The sequence below is a fragment of the Pygocentrus nattereri genome, chromosome 15 (genome assembly GCF_015220715.1).
Source record: "Pygocentrus nattereri isolate fPygNat1 chromosome 15, fPygNat1.pri, whole genome shotgun sequence".
In the NCBI taxonomy this organism is placed as follows: Eukaryota; Metazoa; Chordata; class Actinopteri; order Characiformes; family Serrasalmidae; genus Pygocentrus; species Pygocentrus nattereri.
Genome location: NC_051225.1, coordinates 12,288,097 through 12,308,081, shown reverse-complemented (window position 1 = coordinate 12,308,081; position 19,985 = coordinate 12,288,097). Strand labels below are relative to the sequence as shown.

Here is a 19,985-nt window from a genome sequence, read left to right as displayed (position 1 = left end):
CATATAATTTTGAAAAATAGGTCTTATACACGCACTGGCCACTTTATTAGATACATCTTGCTAGTAAAAGGTTGGACCCCCTTTTGCCTTCAGAACTGCCTTAATTGTTCATGGCATATCAACAAGGTGTTGGAAACGTTCCTCAGAGATTTTGGTTGGTTATTTGAGTTACCGTTGCCTTTCTATCATTTCGAACCAGCCTGCCCATTCTCCTCTGACCTCTCACATCAATAAGGCATTTTTGTCCACACAGCTGACCGCTCACTGGGTATTTTCTCTTTCTCGAACCATTCTCTGTAAACCCTGGAGATGGTTGTGCGTGAAAATCCCAGTAGACCATCAGTTTCTGAAATACTCAGACCAGCCCGTCTGACACCAACAACCACGCCACATTCAAAGTCTCTTAAATCTCCTTTCCCCATTCTGATGCTTGGTCTGCACTTCAGCAAGTTGTCTTGACCACCTCTACATGCCTAAATGCACTGAGTTGAGGTCATGTGATTGGCTGATTAGCTATTTGTGTTATCAAGCAATTGAATTTAATAAAGTGGCCAGTGAGTGTAAAATACTGAATAAATAGAGACCACATTTTTAAGACATGTAGAAAAAGCTCCTCTACAAATGAAAATAACCTCATGTAATACTGATAAGGATATCTGCTCTCGCTTTGGTCATTTAAAGATGTGGAACAGTTTTGTGCAGGTCTTCTGTTCATTCCACGCTCCTGTATTTGGTAAAGAGGTTGTAGAGGACCCGCAAAGTGGACTTCAGATCACAGTTGACAATGTCTGTGAAGACAAGCAGGAGATGAAGATGGATAAAACAGCTTGAAGAAGAGCACTAGTTAAGGCATCAGCTCAGCAGATACTGCAAATTACTCTCTCGTGAGAAAATAGAAACATGGTACTAGAGATGGCACTGATTCAGCACCAGGTGTTGGTACTGGGTTGATATAGAGGTCTGCTTACCAACCTGTGCCTAATGAAACCTGACAAAACAACTAATGAGTGATTTTTTTGACATGGCAGATTTCGTGTAGCACTTTTTTTTCTTGTAAGGTTAGCTGCATTCAGAACACTCTGACGAGAGGGTCAACAACTTTTTTTTAAAGAAAAAAACGTACGATCAGTAGCGGTCAATACCCTAGGTTTCAATATCATTATCAGTATTGGAAACATAATAATAAAATCACGCCATCTCTACACATTAAAAAACAAACAAACCAAGACTACTGAATGTCACACTAAGACAAATTCACATCTGATTAGAGGTGCGTAGTAGTGACAGCTGCTAAACTTCTGATGGATTTGAAAGTGGCCCCCTTTTAAAGTCGCCCTTGCTCTTTCAAGAGCCATCTAGAAAGCGGTGCAGCTGCACTGTGAGGCAAGCCTTTCAGGAATGCATGTTATAAATTTTTGACGCATTGAAATAAGCAGCTATAATTTATTTACATTTTACTTTTACATGTCATGAGAAAATACTGGGGGTACTAAATTCCATGTTTTGTTACTTAACCTCTTAAACTCCTTGAGACCACCGGTGGCTCCAAAAGGCACTTTGTCATATTCTTCATAACTTGCATATTTCATTAGCTATATTCAGAAGCTGGGCGTCGTATGAGGCTGTAACTTCTTCTTTCCAGTCAAATAGATGGTGATGTCATTTTAAACCCTTATAATAAAAGAAGCTGAACTCAGTTTGTTTTTCTACTGAAAGTCGATCCATTTTTCCACAAATCTGGGCTATAAACTATAAACAGACGGCATCTCTTCAGTGCTCTGCTCTGTAAACATCACTTTTATAAATTAATACAAAGAGCGTCTGAGATTTTAAGTAAATTGTAAGCATATAGCAATATGTGTGATCATAAAACACATTCTTTTTTTTATGTATATTTATTTCATGCAGTTACTGAATAATTTGCCTTATCATTTGATCATGTAAATTCAGATGGAGCAACCCAAATATACCCTGGAGAATTTTCACTTCGTTAATACAACCTCTACAGAGAACACACTATTTATCTGCTGAATTACGTAAACATAAAATGTGACCTATGCAAAACTTACATCATTTTATATGTTTGGCTTTATTTTCTCTCTACATGGTATACTCAGTAAATCAATACAAATTGTGCATGAACATTTGCAAAAAACAGAGGCAGAGGATGTGTTAACTTTCACTTAGAAAACAACCCAATGGTTGTATGTGTTTTTATAAAACGTTCTATGTATAAATGCTGGAGAAACTGTGGTGTGGTCAGTGATCATACTCATGTGTTCTGGGACTGTCCAAAGACAAAGACATTGCAGAAGAATATTAAAGAGGAGTTGGAAAAAATCCTAGAAGTTCGTATTTCCATGGACCCGTTACTGTTCTTGTTGGAGGCACTACCTGAACACGTTTACCAATGACCAGTGTTACAGACTGCATGTGGTGGGTGTCGTACTAGACTGTAACGGCCTTCTTTCCAGTCAAATAGACGGCTGATGTCATTTTAAACCCTTACAACCATTCTGTTGATGGTTGCAAGAAAATTAATTACTGGATGAAGCCTAATCCCCCAACGATTGTTCAATGGTTATAAAAAGCCAAGCATGTTTATATGATGGTACACATGATGGCCCAGCTACAATTAAAAGTACTTATTTTTATAAGAAGATGGAAACCTGTTATTGTTTACCTCAGTTAGGGGCTGTTTTTTTTTTTGTGAATATGTGTATGGAAGTATAGAATGTGTTCATGTTCTGTCCCTGTAACACGCATGTTAAGTGAAGCCCCAATCTCAAGATGAGTTTGTTATATGTTAATTGCCAGTCAATGTGTGTTAATGGCAATAAAGTAAAAAAAAAAAGAAATTCTTAATTAATTTTAAGTTATAAAAATAATCTTAATTTCAGAAACATTTGCATATTTTTACAATAACTGTTTTATTCAAAGCCCCTTCCTTATTAAATCTATTTTAAGCTACAATTTTTGTGGCTTGAAAAAAGCCAAAGCTTTCAAATTTACCTAGAGAACCAAATACTAGCGTAATGAATATATACTGAAGTATTCAAGTTTTCCAAGACAGCCTTACGCTGCAGTTCTATGAATTACTCAGTAGTCAAGGAGTTTTTTTGTCCTTAATTTTATTAGGCTACTTAATTTATATATGAATGAATGTTTCATTTGAGGAACAATACTTTTACTTGCGTATGGGTTTGGGTTATTCTCCTCACCTCTGCATCTAAACAGAAGCTCCATGACACTCATAATTCCATAGAGCCATTTGAAATGCAGTAAAACTGCGGTGCAATCACTGTTTACATCAAATTCGGCATGCAATCGCCGTTTACATCAAAGCTAATTGGTGCAGCCTCATGTAGTGATTAGGTTCACATTTAGCGAAGCATGAGAACAAAATTAAAGAACACTTTAAGTGCTCAACAAATACACATGGCAGTACTTACCACTAACTAGATTAAACTACAGTCATTTGTAATCAGGCAACTTGGCTTAGCATTTCTGAGCAAATGAAGTCCTTTAGAACCGATTACAGTACTTGGATATGTGTTTTTCTTGACAAATAACTACAGATGTAAGTAATCATAGGAACAAAATGACACCCACCCTCTGGCCTGGGCTTTGGTTTCTCCAAACCTCCATCCTGCATCAGCTCAAAAGAAAAAGAAACATTGTGCACCTACAATAGAGAATGCAGCATAAACGTAAGCACAGCAGTGATAACGAAAAAACTTTAATTATCAGACCGCAAGTTATGAAAAAAAATAGTTCAAAGAATTGACAATAATGTAATGAATGTCTTTAGTTTCCTTCCTTGGTTTCAGACAGAACTTACTGAACAAAGTACCCCGGGAATGATAGACTACATACTCCTATAGAGTCCTATAAAATCTATGATTTTACCTTCATTCGGTCACCACCTTTGCAATTACTGGAGTTCGGAAAGCATCATTAAGTAATTCAAAGTTAGGGAACAGGCCAGTGAACTGATACACTGGACAACAATCAACAAAAAAAAAATAATAATATGCAAGCGTTGGTCCAATTATGAGGAGATCGCAAGCTCGATCTCCAGTGATGTTACAGCCATTTGTGGCTGGGAAACCAACCATTGAGTGAGCAGCAATTTTGAAAACGTGCTGGCGCTTCACATGTGAACCATCACCATCCTAGTACTTATAGTATCAGGCAGTGGAGAAAAAAAATAACTAAAATTGGGAGGAAAACTGGGAAAAACAGACAACTGACAATTGACAAGGACAATTATAATTAACTGAATTAATTGTGTTACCTTATGTTCGAAGTTTTCAGGGGTGAGGAAAAAGCTGTAGAGAGGAACAAAATATCCCTCCAGGAGTCCCATCAGCAAGACCAGGTACACACCATCAGCAAACTAGTGGTGAAAGAAAACAAAGCATAATAATGTATATAAGCCTAGAATTCTCTGATATATACAATATGGACAAAAGTATTGGGACACCTACACATTACACCTACAGGAGCTTTTATGAACCCCATTCTAAATCCAAAGAGTTTGCAGCTGTAACACCTTCCACTTTTCAGGAAAGGTTCTACAAGATTTCCGAGCGTCTCTGTGGGAATTTGGGCCCATTCATCCAGAACAGCATTTGTGAGGTCAGACACTGATGTTGGACGAGAGGGCCTGACTTGCAATCTCCAACCAAGTTTATCCCAAAGGTGTTGGATGGGGTCGAGGTCAGGACTCTGTGAGGGCCAGTCAAGTTCTTCCACATCAAACTCACCCAGCTATGACTTCATGGAGCTGTTTTGTGCACTGGTGCGCAGTCATGCCGGAACAGAAAAGGTTCTTCCATAAACTGTTCCCACAAAGTTGGAAGCATAGAATTTCCCTTCATTGGGAGTAAGGGGGCGAGCCCAACTCCTGAAAAACAACCCCATATCATTATCCCTCATCCAAAAAACTTCACAGCTGGCACAATGCAGTCAGGCAAGTAATGTTCTACTGGCAACCGCCAAACTCAGACTCGTCCATCAGACTGACAGACACAGAAGCTGATTTGTCACTCCACAGAATGAGTTTCCACTGCTCCAGAATCCAGCAACAACACTTTACACCACACCATTCAACGCTTGGCATTGTGCTTGGTGATGTAAGGCTTGTATGCAGCTGCTTGCCCACTGAAACCTTTGCCATGAAGCTCCTGGCGCACAGTTATTGTCCTAATGTTGATGCCAGAGGAGGTTTGAAATCTGCAGTAATTGATCAGCAGAGCGTTGGAGACTTTTATGCTCTATGCTCCTCAGAACTCAGAGACCCGCTCTGTAACTTTACATGGTCTGACACTTCATGGCTGAGATTCTGTGGCTCCTAAATGCTTCCACTTTTCAATAATACCACCCACAGCTGATCACAGAATATCAAGGTGGGAAACAAACTGACTTGTTGTAGTGGTGACACCTATTACAGCACGTTCAGGCTCAGTGAGCTCTTTAGAACGACCCATTCTTTCAGTAATGTGAAAAGGGCAGGCTGCACGTTTCAAGTTTATTTGTCATTTGCACAACATGTCAGGACATTTATGCATTGAACTGCTTGTGGTGAGGCTCAGCTAATCACTCTACAGAAAGTAAATAATAAATAATAAGTAAAATATAAAAAACAAATAGAAATATATTAAATACACACAAAATATAGAGACGATATACATTTTAAAGTGACTTAAGTGATTAAGTGTTATTGTTATTTAAAGTGACTTAGTTTTAAAGTGTTATTGTCCATATTAGTGATATAATAATAATGCTCACAAAGTGACGGAGTGAAAATGCTAAGGTGCTTGTGACAATATACACTTGTGACAATAACTGACTGAATGAAACACCTGCATTCAGCGATTCAGAGGTGTGTCCCAATACCTTTGTCAATATAGTGTGTGTGTGTGTGTGCATGTGTATATGCGTGTGTATATATCTATATAACTGATCAGGCCTAACATTATGAGCACCTCTTTGTTTCTACGCTCATTGTCCATTTTATCAGCTCCACTTACTATATAGGAGCACTTCATATTTCTACAGTTACAGACTGTAGTCCATCTGTTTCTCTGATACTTTGTTAGCCCCCTTTTACCCTGTTCTTCAGTGGTCAGGACCCCCATGGACCCTCACAGAGCAGGTACTATTTGGGTGGTGGGTCATTCTCAGCAATGCAGTAACACTGATGTGGTAGCGGTGTGTCCACTTCAATACTCCTACCTTGTAAGTCCACCTTGTAGATGTAAAGTCAGAGACGACAGCTCATCTGCTGCTGCACAATTTGTGTTGGTCATCCTCTAGTTCTTCATTGCTGGTTACAGGACACTGTTGGCTTTATATTTTTATTCTCAGTCCAGCAGTCACACTGAAGTGTTTAAAAACTCCAGCAGCACTGCTGTGTGTGATCCACTGAGACCAGCACAACACACATCAACACACCACCACCACCACATCAGTGTTACTGCAGTGCTGAGAATGATCCACCACGCAAACAGTACCTGCTCTGTGAGGGTCCGTGGGGGTCCTGACCACTGAAGAACAGGGTAAAAGGGGGCTAACAAAGTATCAGAGAAACAGATGGACTACAGTCTGTAACTGTAGAACTACAAAGTGCACCGATATAGTAAGTGGAGCTGTTAAGTGAACAAGGAGCGTAGAAACAAGGAGGTGGTCATAATGTTATGCCTGATCGGTGTATATCTCATAGTGAATGGATAAACAGAAATTAACTTTCAAAAGTTAAGAGAAGGTTTTTCCTTATATACATATATGTATTTATTATACACCAAATCAATGTTTTTCTTCCTGAACAAGTTACCTGCGTATCCAGCTCAGATACCTCCAGATTCAGCTTGTTTAAGTGCTTGTTCACAAATGTGATGAGAGTCTGCAGGAGAGACCAGATCGTCTGAGTTGGCCTTCAGTAGCAATGTCCCACAATAAATCAGAACGAAATAACTGCACCTACTTTTTTGACCACATTCAGCTTGTCTGGTGCGTGGTCGAACAAAGTGTCAAATGCATCACGCTCTGAGTGAGAAGGAAGAAGTGCATGCAAAAATGTTCAACAATATTAAAATCAAATAAATTATTCAAACTAGACAAATTATTTAATTATTCACCTTTTGATAGGCTAAAGCAATAGTCAGGCAAAAGCACACCATTCAAGATGGTTGCTAGTAATATATTCTTGTCCGTTTCATAGGTAAAAATAAATCAATCAGTGTCAGAAACATCATAAGCAAGTCAATTTGAGATTATTTAACAATTCAACACAATCTGAAGCAAGTATTTGAAGATAAAAACATGCAGTTTGCAGTAAGAACATGGACACTAAACCTGTCTTGGTTGAGCGACTATGTTTAGAGTAGGAAAATCTGCTGATTTTTTTGCTGAACTATTGCTTTCAAATGAATTATGTTTAGATTTGGATTATTGCAATGGAAAGGTACAAACCATGTCTTCCAGAAAGTGCCCTGTAAGACAAAAAGTTTGTTAGGAAAAAGTTAGGAAAAAAAGGACCTGATAATCAGTAAATAACAGTTTGAAACACACAAAATTAGACATACAACATCACTAAACAGTAGATTATTTCAACTACATAAACTACGACCTCAGTTTTTCATTGTAAGTCTTATTATTTACTAACTACTATAAACTATTAAAACTAAAATATAAGTTATGAGAGCGTGACCCACATTCAGGCCTTTATATTTGAAAATGTGAATCTGAAGGGTGTAATCAAGGGAGTCCTGACTGAAAGGCAAACAAAAAGATTAGCAGGGGAGAGGGCCGGTGTTGTGTTCCCAGTCGCAAACCGCTCAAACGTTGCTGGGTTTTAAGATGCAGGCCTGGTGGACATCTGCCCACCAGCGCCTCGCCTTCACGCTCAAATCTGCCCCGGCAGAGGCATGCCTGGGCAGCTGCTGTCCACGTGCCCTGCAGCAGCCAAGAGCCCCGCACTCGCCCTTATCTGGGGAGGTGATTTGCACCCACTGGAGCGCTATTAATCAGAGCAGAGCTGGGCTGGGCTGGGCTGGGCAGCAGCGGAGCGTTGGCAGGAGCACAGCTACGGTGCTGCTCAAGCCCATCTCATCACAAAGCTGCTCATCAGCATGAGGATCCAGCTCCACACCGTCCAAACACCCCTCCATCCCCAGGGTCTGGCATGTCACTGCGCATTTCTCACTTTTCAACTCCGGAGACACTCGGAGGTTCCAGCAACCAGGGCCACCGATTTTCCACTATTTCCGCTTTAAATATTTATCTCAGTAATATATTGCTAGGGTTATCTGTTTGTGTGAGTACATAAAAGTCAGAGACTCCAGTTTGTTTAAATTCCAGTCAAAACAGCCAGTAGCCTCTTCAAGTCCTTGGAACCACCGGTTTTGTTTTTCTACTGAAAGTCGACCCATTTTTCCACAAATCTGGACTATAAACTATAAACAGATGGCATCTCTTCAGTGATCTGCTCTGTAAAAATGATTTTTATAAAATAATACAAAGAGCCTCTGAGATTTTTGGTTTTCAGCAGTAAATTGTAAGAGTGTAGCGATATGTGTGATCATAAAACACATGTTCTGTTAATCTGAGGGGAGCTTTTATAAAATAAATAAATAAAATAAAAATCTTAATTTATTTCATGCAGTTAGTGAATAAGTTGCCTTACAATTTGGTCACAGAAATTCAGATGGACAAACCAAAATATACCTTGGAGCATAAGAGGTTAAGTCATTCAGTAAATGTATATTTATATAATTTTCTAATATATATCACTTTTTTCTATATTCAATGTGTCCAATTCTTTCCTTTATTACAGCTTCAGCTTTTTCAGGAGACTTGCTTTCAGTTTTTAAAGAAATCTGCAGGAACAAGAGTCCATTGCTGTTAGTGCACCACCAGCTTCTTTGTCTCGTTCGCAGATTTTCTGTTATTTTGTCTATTTCCTTCCTTCAGTAATGACTTCCTGTCAGCGACACATCCTTTCAGACAGGCGGTGATATGTCTTCTCATTGTCGAAGGATGGTCTACTGATTTTTTTTGGGGGGGGCTTGATTTTTTCCTCCTTCTCAAAAATGAAAGCTTTAAGTGCTGTTTATCTGATGGTGGCAGTTTTGGTGTCTATCAGGTTTTGCACAGTTGTTAGGAGACGCATTTTCAATCTGGTGCACATACATACGGTAAATTCTATATATTGTTTTAAATTATACATACTGTAAATTCTATATATTGTTTTCAATTATACATACTGTAAATTCTATATATTGTTTTAAATTATTAGTAAAGTGTTTATTTTTACATAAATGGCTGCAACTGTAACAACTGCAATTTCCCCCTGGGATCAATAAAGGAATCTGAATCTGAATCTGAATCTGAATGTTTCCAACAATCAGGGCCTTTGAATTTGGCTATAGTTATACTTATCTCGGCAATAGTCTGCAATCGAAAAGAATTTCTCGAACATTGTTATTTCGAACTATCATTGATGCACGCTAAAAATAAACGATAACATAGAAACTAAGAATATTTTGCAGTAATCGGAGGTCCTTCTCTAGTCCTAATGACCACGACACAGCACTCTGTCATACATGACTAAATTTTTAATCTAAAAGACCTACCCAGTCATTTTTCACTGCTGTCCACAGATCATGTACAGACATTGAAACAGTTTCATAATCGATTGCAGATTCCATTTTAAAAATGACTAAACTTTTAATTTTTTTTTTTTACTTAAAGCCCTTCATATATTAACCAGTTATACTAGCATTTTGCATTTTAGCATCTGGAATATCTGGAGATTGAATGCATTTTGCTTGCAAAACTTTGCTTGAACTCCTTGACCTACAGTGCAACTACTTTAGCAGTGCCTTTTAACATTTAATTCCCATTGGCTATGAATAAACACACAAAAGACTGTGTACTACATGATATACAGTCAGTTGAGAGGCTGTGTCATTAGCTTTACTTTTGTGCTCTGACTGTTTAGGGTACATGAATTGGCCAGCATCCAACCGCTATGTTAGCTCCTTGGCTAAGCAGCTGCAGGCACCAGTCAACCACTGCCCCCAAACAGGGCTGAAAGATTAATCATTTTTAAATCAAAATCGTGATAGAAGACAGCGCAATTTTTAAATCACAAGAGCTGCATTTTGTAAATTATAGCTTATATTATCAAAAACATTGTCTTAACCTTTAAGTGTGGAATTTAATAAAAGAACACAGAGCCTGTGAGCTGCCTGTAAATGAGTTAAACCAATCAGAGGCAGCCAAACCTCTATATGTTGTGACATCGCAACTTATTGGCAATCTAGCACACTACATTCACGGATCAATTTTAAAGTCAGAAAAAGTGGATATTCTAAACTTCTTGGCCAAAAAAAAAAACTTAGAACCTTGGAGACAATAATCACAGTTTAAATCGGCTGTGTTTACATGCAAAGATTTTTGCCAATTTGATTGAGGAGTTTATGCTCACTTGATTCAAGAATGATGACAGAAACTATTAGTTTACATGCACACTACAAGTAATCCGCTGCAAAATGCCATGCATGCATGGAGAACTGTTTTGAGTAAACGCTACCATGACAGCGAACACCATGTGAGTCCAGTCAGAGTGAGATGAGCAGCAGTGAGCAGTGCTTGTCTTTTAGTTGCTTTAAAATGATGTCAGACTCAGGAAAACGTGCTTCACATATCCTTATTAAAGAAGGCCAAGAGGAGGACGTCATGTTCTGAGACACATAAGCTGGACGTCCGTCCCACCGCCATCTTTTAAAGATCAGAGCATAAACTTCATCTCCTCTGCAGACCAGTGACCAGTTTCTGCTCTGCCGTGTTGAAGGTTATAAACTTTCACTATGACACAACGCGCATGCAGAACGGACTTAAACTTTCTGAATGGAAATGTAATCAGATACAGGCAATTACACAGATATTAATTTTCTATTTAATGGATGATTTACAGAATTACCCACCTCATTCAATTGGATAGAAATTGTATTTCTAATGGCCTCAATTAGACTAGACTATTACAACTGAAGTGTATACACTGATGTATTCACATTAGTCGGATTATTAATGGATTATCAGGCTACATGTAAACATGGCTATTGCGGTCACAATATTAGTCCCAAAAATTGCAATTAGATATTTTCATGGAGTTTGCTTGTTCTCCCTGTGTCTGCGTGGGTTTCCTCCGGGTTGTCCGGTTTCCTCCCACTGTCCAAAGACATGCAGTCAGGTCAATTGGACATGCTAAATTGCCCCTAGGTGTGAGTGTGTGAGTGACTGTCTGTGTCTGTTTGTCTGCCCTGCGACGGACTGGCGACCTGTCCAGGGTGTATCCTGCCTTCCGCCCGAAGACTGCTGGGATAGGCTCCAGCATCCCCCCGCGACCATGAAGGAGAAGCGGCTTTGAAAATGTATGGTTGGATGGATGGATGGATGGATGGATGGATGGATATTTTCATCAAATCATTCAGTCCTACCACCAACCACACCAATATTATCTATATATATAATATATTATATATATCTATATATATAATATATATTTTATATATATATATATATATATATATATATATATATAATTATCTGTGTTACACTTATAATATGTTTGCTCTTTTGCTTTTACTATTCATGTTTATCAAGTTAGTTAGCTTGCAGGCTGCACCAAAATAGAGGATTTTTTTCATTGTCAATCTTCTAGTCAGGAGTTGGTCACGCCTATTTCAATGGGTGGCACACACTGATAATATCTATTGTGATTGCAACCTAAAACTGAACACCAGGCTACAAAGGTTCTATGACCCCACAGAAAGAAATACATACTAACAACATCCTATCGCACATTGTGACTGTGAGTGCTATTTCAGGATAGTTCTATTACAGTATGGGATAAGACACATTTTTATATCCCTCCGACATCCAATCCAGCATTTCCTATCAGCCCAACACCGATACCTGGTGCTGTCTCTAACAGAATTTCCTCACTCCTTAAACTGCAAATGTGAGAAGCATCTTGTTGGAATATCCTGTTATTTTCCTCCAAGTTCAAAGAAAAGATCAAACACTTTAAATAATAGAACAGTTCATAAATAGGCTTTTGTGCAATTTGTTTTCACTGCCAGTGCTTAATCTTAATTACCAACGTCTCTGCAAGTATAAGCACTCATATGCTCATATGCACCCCAATGCTACCCATATTCAACATCTTTTTCCAGGAGAATCTAATTTGGTCCACTGGAAGATATTAGGAGATCCAGTTTCATTTGCACAGCTGTGTTCAGTTATTGACAGAAAAAGTATAACAGTGATGACATACTCTGTGTTGCCAGTAATCTCTTCCTGGACCTGCCGAGACTGGAGTATGCCCTCGCGTTTCTGTGGGAAAGACAGAACATAGTAAATAAGACGGAAATGAAGAATAAAGGACAAAGCTGAAAAGACCTTAACAACACATTTGCTTCCCATTATAATTGAAATCAAGCCCATGTTGTACCAAGACACTGCAAAGCTTTTACACTTTTACAAATTATGAAAAACTTTATGAAAAGTAATCTGGAAACAACAGCCTGAGTACCTGGACTACCACTACTTGAATGGACACGTGATCTGGGAGACGGATCGGAGCTCGGAAGTGCTGAGACAGGGCCACCAGCAAGTGAAGTATGGCCACTATGCTCTTAGCATGGACCGCTGAGGAGGAGACAACAGAGATCAAGGCAATTTTAAACACATGCTGTTGGAGCTGAACAGAAATCTACTGACTAACATGATCCAATGGGATAATCAAACAGATCCTGGAGCTATTTACAGTCAATGTTCCACTTGATGTTCCTGGAGGAAACTTTAAGGGTGTCATTGATCTTTTCCAGAACTGTCTGAAGTTTCTGCTTCTGGGCGATCTCAGACTGTGTCACCTCAGCAACATTGAGTTTCTCTCCTTCCAGCTTCTCTGAAAACCGAAGGCAAAAGGACAGAAATTCTTGTTCAGATGAAAGAGATGAGAAAACAGCATACAGCTACAGGATGGTTCATTTTCTAGGGTATTACCAAAGAGCTTCTGAAGAACCTGTCCATCATAAAGGTCTTCGGCCAGATCTTTGACAATGATCCGCTCGCCTACCAAAACATCATTGATCCAGTCGATGAGGACCTGCATCAATGGTAAAGATGTGGGAATCAAATTGCATCTCAATGGCATCCATCAATTCACGATTTATATTTATTCTGACTTACAACACAATTTTCTGTCTTAATGCAGTTCATTTATTGTGTGTAGTAGCATTTAAGGCCGACAGTATAGATTAAATGACGACAGAGCTGAAGCATGATTGCCCAAAGAGTGGCAGGCAAGCATGTTTGATTTGGCCTAAGACCCCACACTAATTCAGACAACAGAAGAACTTATTTTAGCTTCTAATTTTTCTTTGAAAAATGTTTTTTTTAATACTTTTAGTAACAAAACATGTTATGCAATAAAATATAATTAAATTTACGTTTGTCACCACTGACTGCAATGTAGAATTAACAACACATACTATACATAGCTAAGAGCTGCAAACAAACAGATCATAATAAGCAGAGGAACAAGAGGAAATTCAGAGACCACTGATGTGAATTGCTTTCACTGCCATGTATGTAAAGAAACCATAGTATTTAAAGAATAAATCCTCTCCACATTTACTGACACTGTGCGAAAACATTAAGCTAATGAGTTGCTAGTCACTCCTTGGCCCTCAAAGACAAAATGTTTAGGCACCCCTGAACCAAGTGTAAGTGAACAATTCAACAGCTGCCATAAGCACAGTTAAAAAAAAGGAGTGTGTATTTTATGACACTCTGCACCACTACAGGCACAAACTATGTTTGAGGAGGATGTAAGTGAGGCCAAAACTAGAGAGCAAATGAAGGTCAAATTAATAATCAGGATTTTCTTTCTCTGCTGTGACGTGGACCAATCATATTGCAAGGACGTCTCAAAACAAGCGATCCAGTGATGAGGATTTCTGTTTAGAAGATGGCAAACACCACACTGCACTAATGCTAACCACACACTAGAAGACTTTGAAAAGACTTAAAATAAAGTCTGACACCCTAAAGACAATATCACAGGTTTTCAGACCATGATTTAGCAAGCAACTAATTTTTTTGGGTCACTTTTTGCAAGAGTGCAAATAAACCTTTGCACCTGGTGGAAATTTACAAGCAGAGAAACCTTTTCCTTTTCCGCTCTGTACTGGTACTAATGGGAAGATACGCTGGCTGGGAATGCTAAGCCCAGTTCACTGTAGAGCTGGATATTGTGGCAGATCTTCACTCAGAATTTTAATTAACCTGTAAAGTATGCAGTTACTTTCTTATTTAACCTAAAGATTTACACATCAACAAAACAAACAGGAATTCAGCACTGACTGGGTGTTATGAACTAAACCATAAAAAACTAACAAACTAAAAACCACTGTAACAAAAAGAAAAAAATGGAAAAAAACAGACTTTCTTAAAACCCTCTGCACATTTCCTTACATCACTGTTACACTCAGTGAACCTGAAATATTAAAACAGTCAGTTTACATTTTTAAGTTAATATGATTACTATTTTAAAGGGGAGTAGATTTGCCTTTTTTATGGCAAATTCAGGCGCACACTCTCGCTCACTCTCACGTGTGCCCGTCACGTCACTATTTGCATGAAACAAGATTTAAAACTTAGGATAATATTAAACAGTTGATTTTGCTGCAGTGTCAAGACGAGAAAAAGACTGACCTAAGACGGTCATCCTGACCATCTCACACTAAATGATCGAGGCGATGCAACTCTAGTAACACTCTCATGATTTTACTCCATCTTTTGAAATTTGTCTGTGTCGGTGAAATTGCTTGAAAAGTCGTTTGGTATAAGGCCGGCATTAGTTGAACTGTAGCCTGATTTTTCTTTGCTTTTCCCTTTAAAGTATACTACCAGCTTAAGGCTGCACACTTAATAAAGTTCACATACTACAATGAAGACAAGATACCTTCATCAGCTCTTGGAGTTTGGGGTCATTTCTGGAGTTGGGATCAACCATGGTGCGGACTTCGTTCTCCTCTTTAAGGACAAAGCGTGCATACAGTGTTTCAAAGCAAGCTGGAGAACATGGGGTTGAAAACTGAGATTTTGACTCTGGCAACGTGAAATTTTACCCAACATGGTGTCCTCAGGGTCCAGCTCAAAAGGGGTGGGGCTCAGGGGCAAGTTGATTGCATTCATGCCCTCTTCTTGGAGCTCAGAAACTGCAAAGAGCATCAATAAATGATGATTTTCCATTGGGATCAGCCCACAGTATAACTGTAACACATAATATTACAATATACATATTGTTAGCTCTTATTTTAGTATTAAACACATTCAACCAGTTATTACCCTAAACTATACCTCCATGTTTCATCATAATAGACACAGCTAATAGAACACAAGACGTTTTGCTTTAGGAGCAGTATGCTCTGCACTAGGCTGTGCCTCTCATCATTAGTGGTCAGTTATGTGGTATTGGTTTTAGCAGAAGGAGGCTGCTCAGAGTGCCACATCTAATGCTATGCATTCAGGCCTGAACACGTCTGGGTTAACAAAAGAGCTACAACTCAGCCCTTCAATGAGCCTTCAATCGATACACATCTTACCATATTCAGTACCACAGGGGACTGAGCACAAAGTAGAAGCACTTCATGATTCTGAAAGTTTGCATTGGGACCTAACCAATTTAATATAACTACAATTCTTTAGGAAATGACTCAACACAATTCATTTGGTACAATTCAGAACTATTTTCTAAATATCCTGAGTATAAAAATGTGATAGGAGTTATGTAAAGAATAGTCGGTGAAAAGAAAATGCCAAGCTGAATGTTCTCAGCTAGGGATACAAGATGATACATGACAATGTTTGCTCCAGACACACCATCAGCAGTATAACAACATATTCCTTTTATTTTGGCAGATTCTGACATAAATAACAGGAAGAAGGTTGGTGCACTCGCACTGTATTTGAATGCTGCTGGTACACTTGTACCAACATGGCACAGCATAATTATTCATAAATCTATATAGGGTGATTCAAAAAGATTAATCTAATTTCTAAAAGATTTACTTCTCTAGTAAATCATTACAGAACAATGCAGTAAACTGTAAATGGTTTAAATCAGAATAACGTTAAAATGAAGGTGGTGAAATTTCCATGTTGTGGAACCAATAAGGGTCTCTTAACTTTATAATCCAGTCACTTTTCACTACCCAGTATCACATTATGCATTTATTTTGCTTACACTGTGGTGCTCTTATCTCTTATTTAACATGCATGTGGGGAGTCATGCTCAGCTGATACCCATATGATTTTCTATGTCATACAACCTCATCTGAGTTGGCAAATCAGTGAGGCCATGCTTCACACGCCTGCAGAACTCTGTGCCGACATCCCTCGAGACATCAACATCCTGTTTTTAATCAGCTCTCCCATTACGTCAGGAGCCTGAACCAGGCTTAGCTGAGTGAAAGCAAAGGCCAAGGACAAAAACATATATGCCTGTCCATAATATATATACATCTAATGGTATAAATTTAAGATGCAAGCCTGTACAGCCCTCTCTTTGACTCGCTTGCTTGTCTCTCGTGTGCCGCTCCCTATATCGCTCTCTCTGATAGATTTTGCATGTCTCAACACTCCTAACTAAATATACTCCAGCCATATGGGACCAAAGAGGCTCTTGATGGAATCAAATAAAGCCCAAGTAATTTGTGTTCACCTCCTTGGCCTGGGCTTGAGTGGTTAGGGCTCAGCTGTATGCAGAGTGGAGGAGAACTAATATGTCTTTCTTAGGAAAAGCACTGTGCCATTGAAGACGCATTTGTTTTTAGTAGAAGGAAAAATACATCTGATTGAATATGAAATACAGCTGATGAAATTACAACAAATTACAAACCTATGATCTTTACTACACTTGCTTACTATTATGCGGCCAACATGATCGCAGTTAGCTCAGCACTCTGTCTTTTAACGTGCTTATATTCAGTAGTGAATCAGGAGCGTGATGGTCTGCACTGATTCATTTTGGGAGACAGAGGCCAACACTCTTCCATATAAGGTCAAAGCACGGCCTTGAAGCTTTTTGTAAACACTTGTACGGGTGACTCCTACATTGCCTGAAGGAATGAAATGTGCAATAGACAAACCAACACGAGCTTTGTGAGCATTGATTACAGCCTCATGAATGGGTCAGGTTAATGCTGAGTGAACCTGGACACACCAGGGTTTTGAATATATGAACCAGTTCATATTTCTCATCCTGTCATTTTTACTAGCTTCAAAGAATCTTACATTTACACAATGTTACCACCATATCACTTCAATAAATATCTATAGGAACACTATTTGAAATGATACAATCCCTATGGTGCTGTATATGAGTCTATAATAATCTATAATATATAGAGAATAATATCTCCAAAATGGTCATTTTACAGGAGGAGGAAAAAACTTACTTGGCTTTTAATGCAAGTCAATGGAACCAGAATTCTTTCCACGTCGTTTTAGGTCATTTCTTTTAGTCCATTCATCATAATGATTACATAAAATGTGAAGGACAACAGGTTTTTAAAAATTATGTCAAAAACTGAAAAACTGAGATTTTCTTCCAACAACTGTGTAATCATCATACTAGTTCTGTTGCCCTGTCTTATAATGATTTATAATATGTGCGTAGTAGCCTAATATGCTATAGTGACTGGCTGAATTTATTATAAGAGAATCCTGGAGAAATTCCTGTTATATTAGCATAGATCTTTATCATTACGATATGTTGGGCTATTACTTGTACTTTCATGAATTACACACTCAAAACAGACGGTTCTTCTTGGGTTCTTTAGTAAAGGGAAGGGTTCTATTCACAACCTGGTGTTCTATATAGAGCCATTTCATGCTTAAATGGTTCTCTGCTGGGGAAATGGTTCTGCAGATTGATGGAAAATGTGTTGTATATGGTTCACTATTTTTAGGAAATAGAGGGTTCTGCTATTGTTCCGATGTCAAGCTTGCAACAGTAGAGGAAACAGTTTTTGTGCTATATAGTTCTAAACAGAACCGTTTCCGTTACTAGAGAACTCTTGAAAAGCCTTGAAAATCTTTGTTGGGTGTGTACAGATGAGGACACGCTAACTAGGATACTTCACACACTCAAATGCAGTCCAAGTTAGGACACTGTGGGCCATTTCGCAGCCCTATGATGCACTAACGGTTCCCAAAGAGGACCCTGACAGACTATTTTAAAAAAGCGAAAAATGCAGTGTAAACGAGGACACTGTAAAAGTCTTCAGAGACAGAAACAGCCAGAAAGAAACCATTAAAACTTCTTACAACAAAGCTTATTCAGCATTTCAGCATCTGTGGGCTAAAAAAAAAGTCAACAACCACCGCCTCGCTATGATACGCGCTGCCCTGAGGAGAGGAACGCAGGCCTATAAAGCCACATTAGCTCACACCTTCTTTCGCCTTTTTCCGTCTCGCCAAAGTCCCTCCAAGTTTGCCGAGAAAGGAGTCGTCCTTCTTCCTCGAGGGTGGTGATTTCGGGGTCGGGGGTTTGGGAGATGAAGGGGACTTCTGAGGAGACGAAGCCATTGTTGGTGCAGCTAACGGTTCCCTTCGTGGCTGGGCTAAAGCTGGGAATGTGCAGGCTGGGTTTTTCGCTGCTTGCGTTAGGAAAAAAAAAGGCAGCGGAATGCCGAGTATTTCTGCCTCCACAGACGGAGCCGTCTCCCAGCAGCCTTCCCGCTCCAAGTCCCACCCTTTTCTGCTGCCCAAGTAAACCAAACACGGGGGAAAGTGTGTGGACAGTAGGTCTGCTTCTCCTTCCAGCCTTAGCTCTTCTACTGTGTGCTAATTACTCACTAATTTCTCCACACACGCGATGGAAAAGTGCAGTGAATTACAGATCTGACTTTATGTAATTTATTTCATCTTAAATTAGACGTTCTGAGCTCTGAACTCGTTTTACAGCCTCACTGAGCCCACCATGACTATTTCCAATAAAGAACCTTCATTCTAAAGGATACAGCTTCAAAACGAAACCACTCAAGATGTTGTGGGCACCCATTAAAGCATACATCCTTCTAAACAGCCCTTAAGATGTACTTTTTTTTAGTTTATTATGGCGGGTTATACTTACCGTAGTTATTGCATAGTTAAATATTCTACCATGAACTACTATGGTGCCATATGGTAACCATGTTTATACTGTGATACTACCATATTATGTTTAGTCTATGAACTACTGTGGTGCCTTCATGGTAAATACGGTTATACTCTGATTCTACCATGGTTTTACCATGGTGGCATATCGCAAATATGGTTATCGTACAGTATAATCATAAATCTAAAATGATCCACTATGGAATCTTAAGGTGTTAATATTGTTATACTGCCACAGGTTTAACCCCTGCTGGGAAAAAAAAAGCATAGACCAACGTAGCTTATCACCTCCAAAACCATACATACAGCATGTTAAAGATAGAAAGTACTTTAGTTTAGCTGAGCATCAGTCCAGCGAATATGGTATACTTTATGGTGTTCCACAGGGTTCTGTATTAGGCCTGCTTCTTTTTTTCTTAGTACATGCTTCCACTAGGTCACATTATTTAAAAAGCATGGAGTCCGTTATCACAGCTCTGCCAGTGATACACAATTATATATTTTTGTAGAGTCAAGTGATACAAGCGCTTTAAATAAACTCACAGTTTGTTTGTCCACTGTCATTAACTGGATAAATAGTATATTTTTTTAAATGATTAAATTAAGTGTGCATGTGTGAGTGAATATGTATGTCTGTCTGTCTGCCCTGCGCTGGACTGGCGACCTGTCCAGGGTGTATCCTGCCTTCTGCCCGATGACAGCTGGGATAGGCTCCAGCAACCCCCGTGACCCTGAGGGAGAAGCAG

General features: G+C 39.0%; 1 protein-coding gene across 1 annotated transcript; it reads right to left on the bottom strand.

Moving 5' to 3' along the window:
* Positions 1-463: 463 nt before the first annotated feature.
* parvab (parvin, alpha b) lies at positions 464-18,839 on the bottom strand. Its single transcript, XM_017707257.2, has 13 exons — positions 18,534-18,839; positions 15,207-15,296; positions 15,041-15,111; positions 13,078-13,180; positions 12,839-12,979; positions 12,605-12,720; positions 12,347-12,405; positions 7,477-7,496; positions 6,989-7,050; positions 6,839-6,907; positions 4,298-4,399; positions 3,613-3,685; positions 464-788 (listed from the first exon to the last, which is right to left on the bottom strand). Exons 1-13 carry the CDS (start codon positions 18,667-18,669, stop codon positions 712-714), a joined length of 1,119 nt encoding a protein of 372 aa, XP_017562746.1. The 5' UTR covers positions 18,670-18,839; the 3' UTR covers positions 464-711.
* Positions 18,840-19,985: the final 1,146 nt, after the last annotated feature.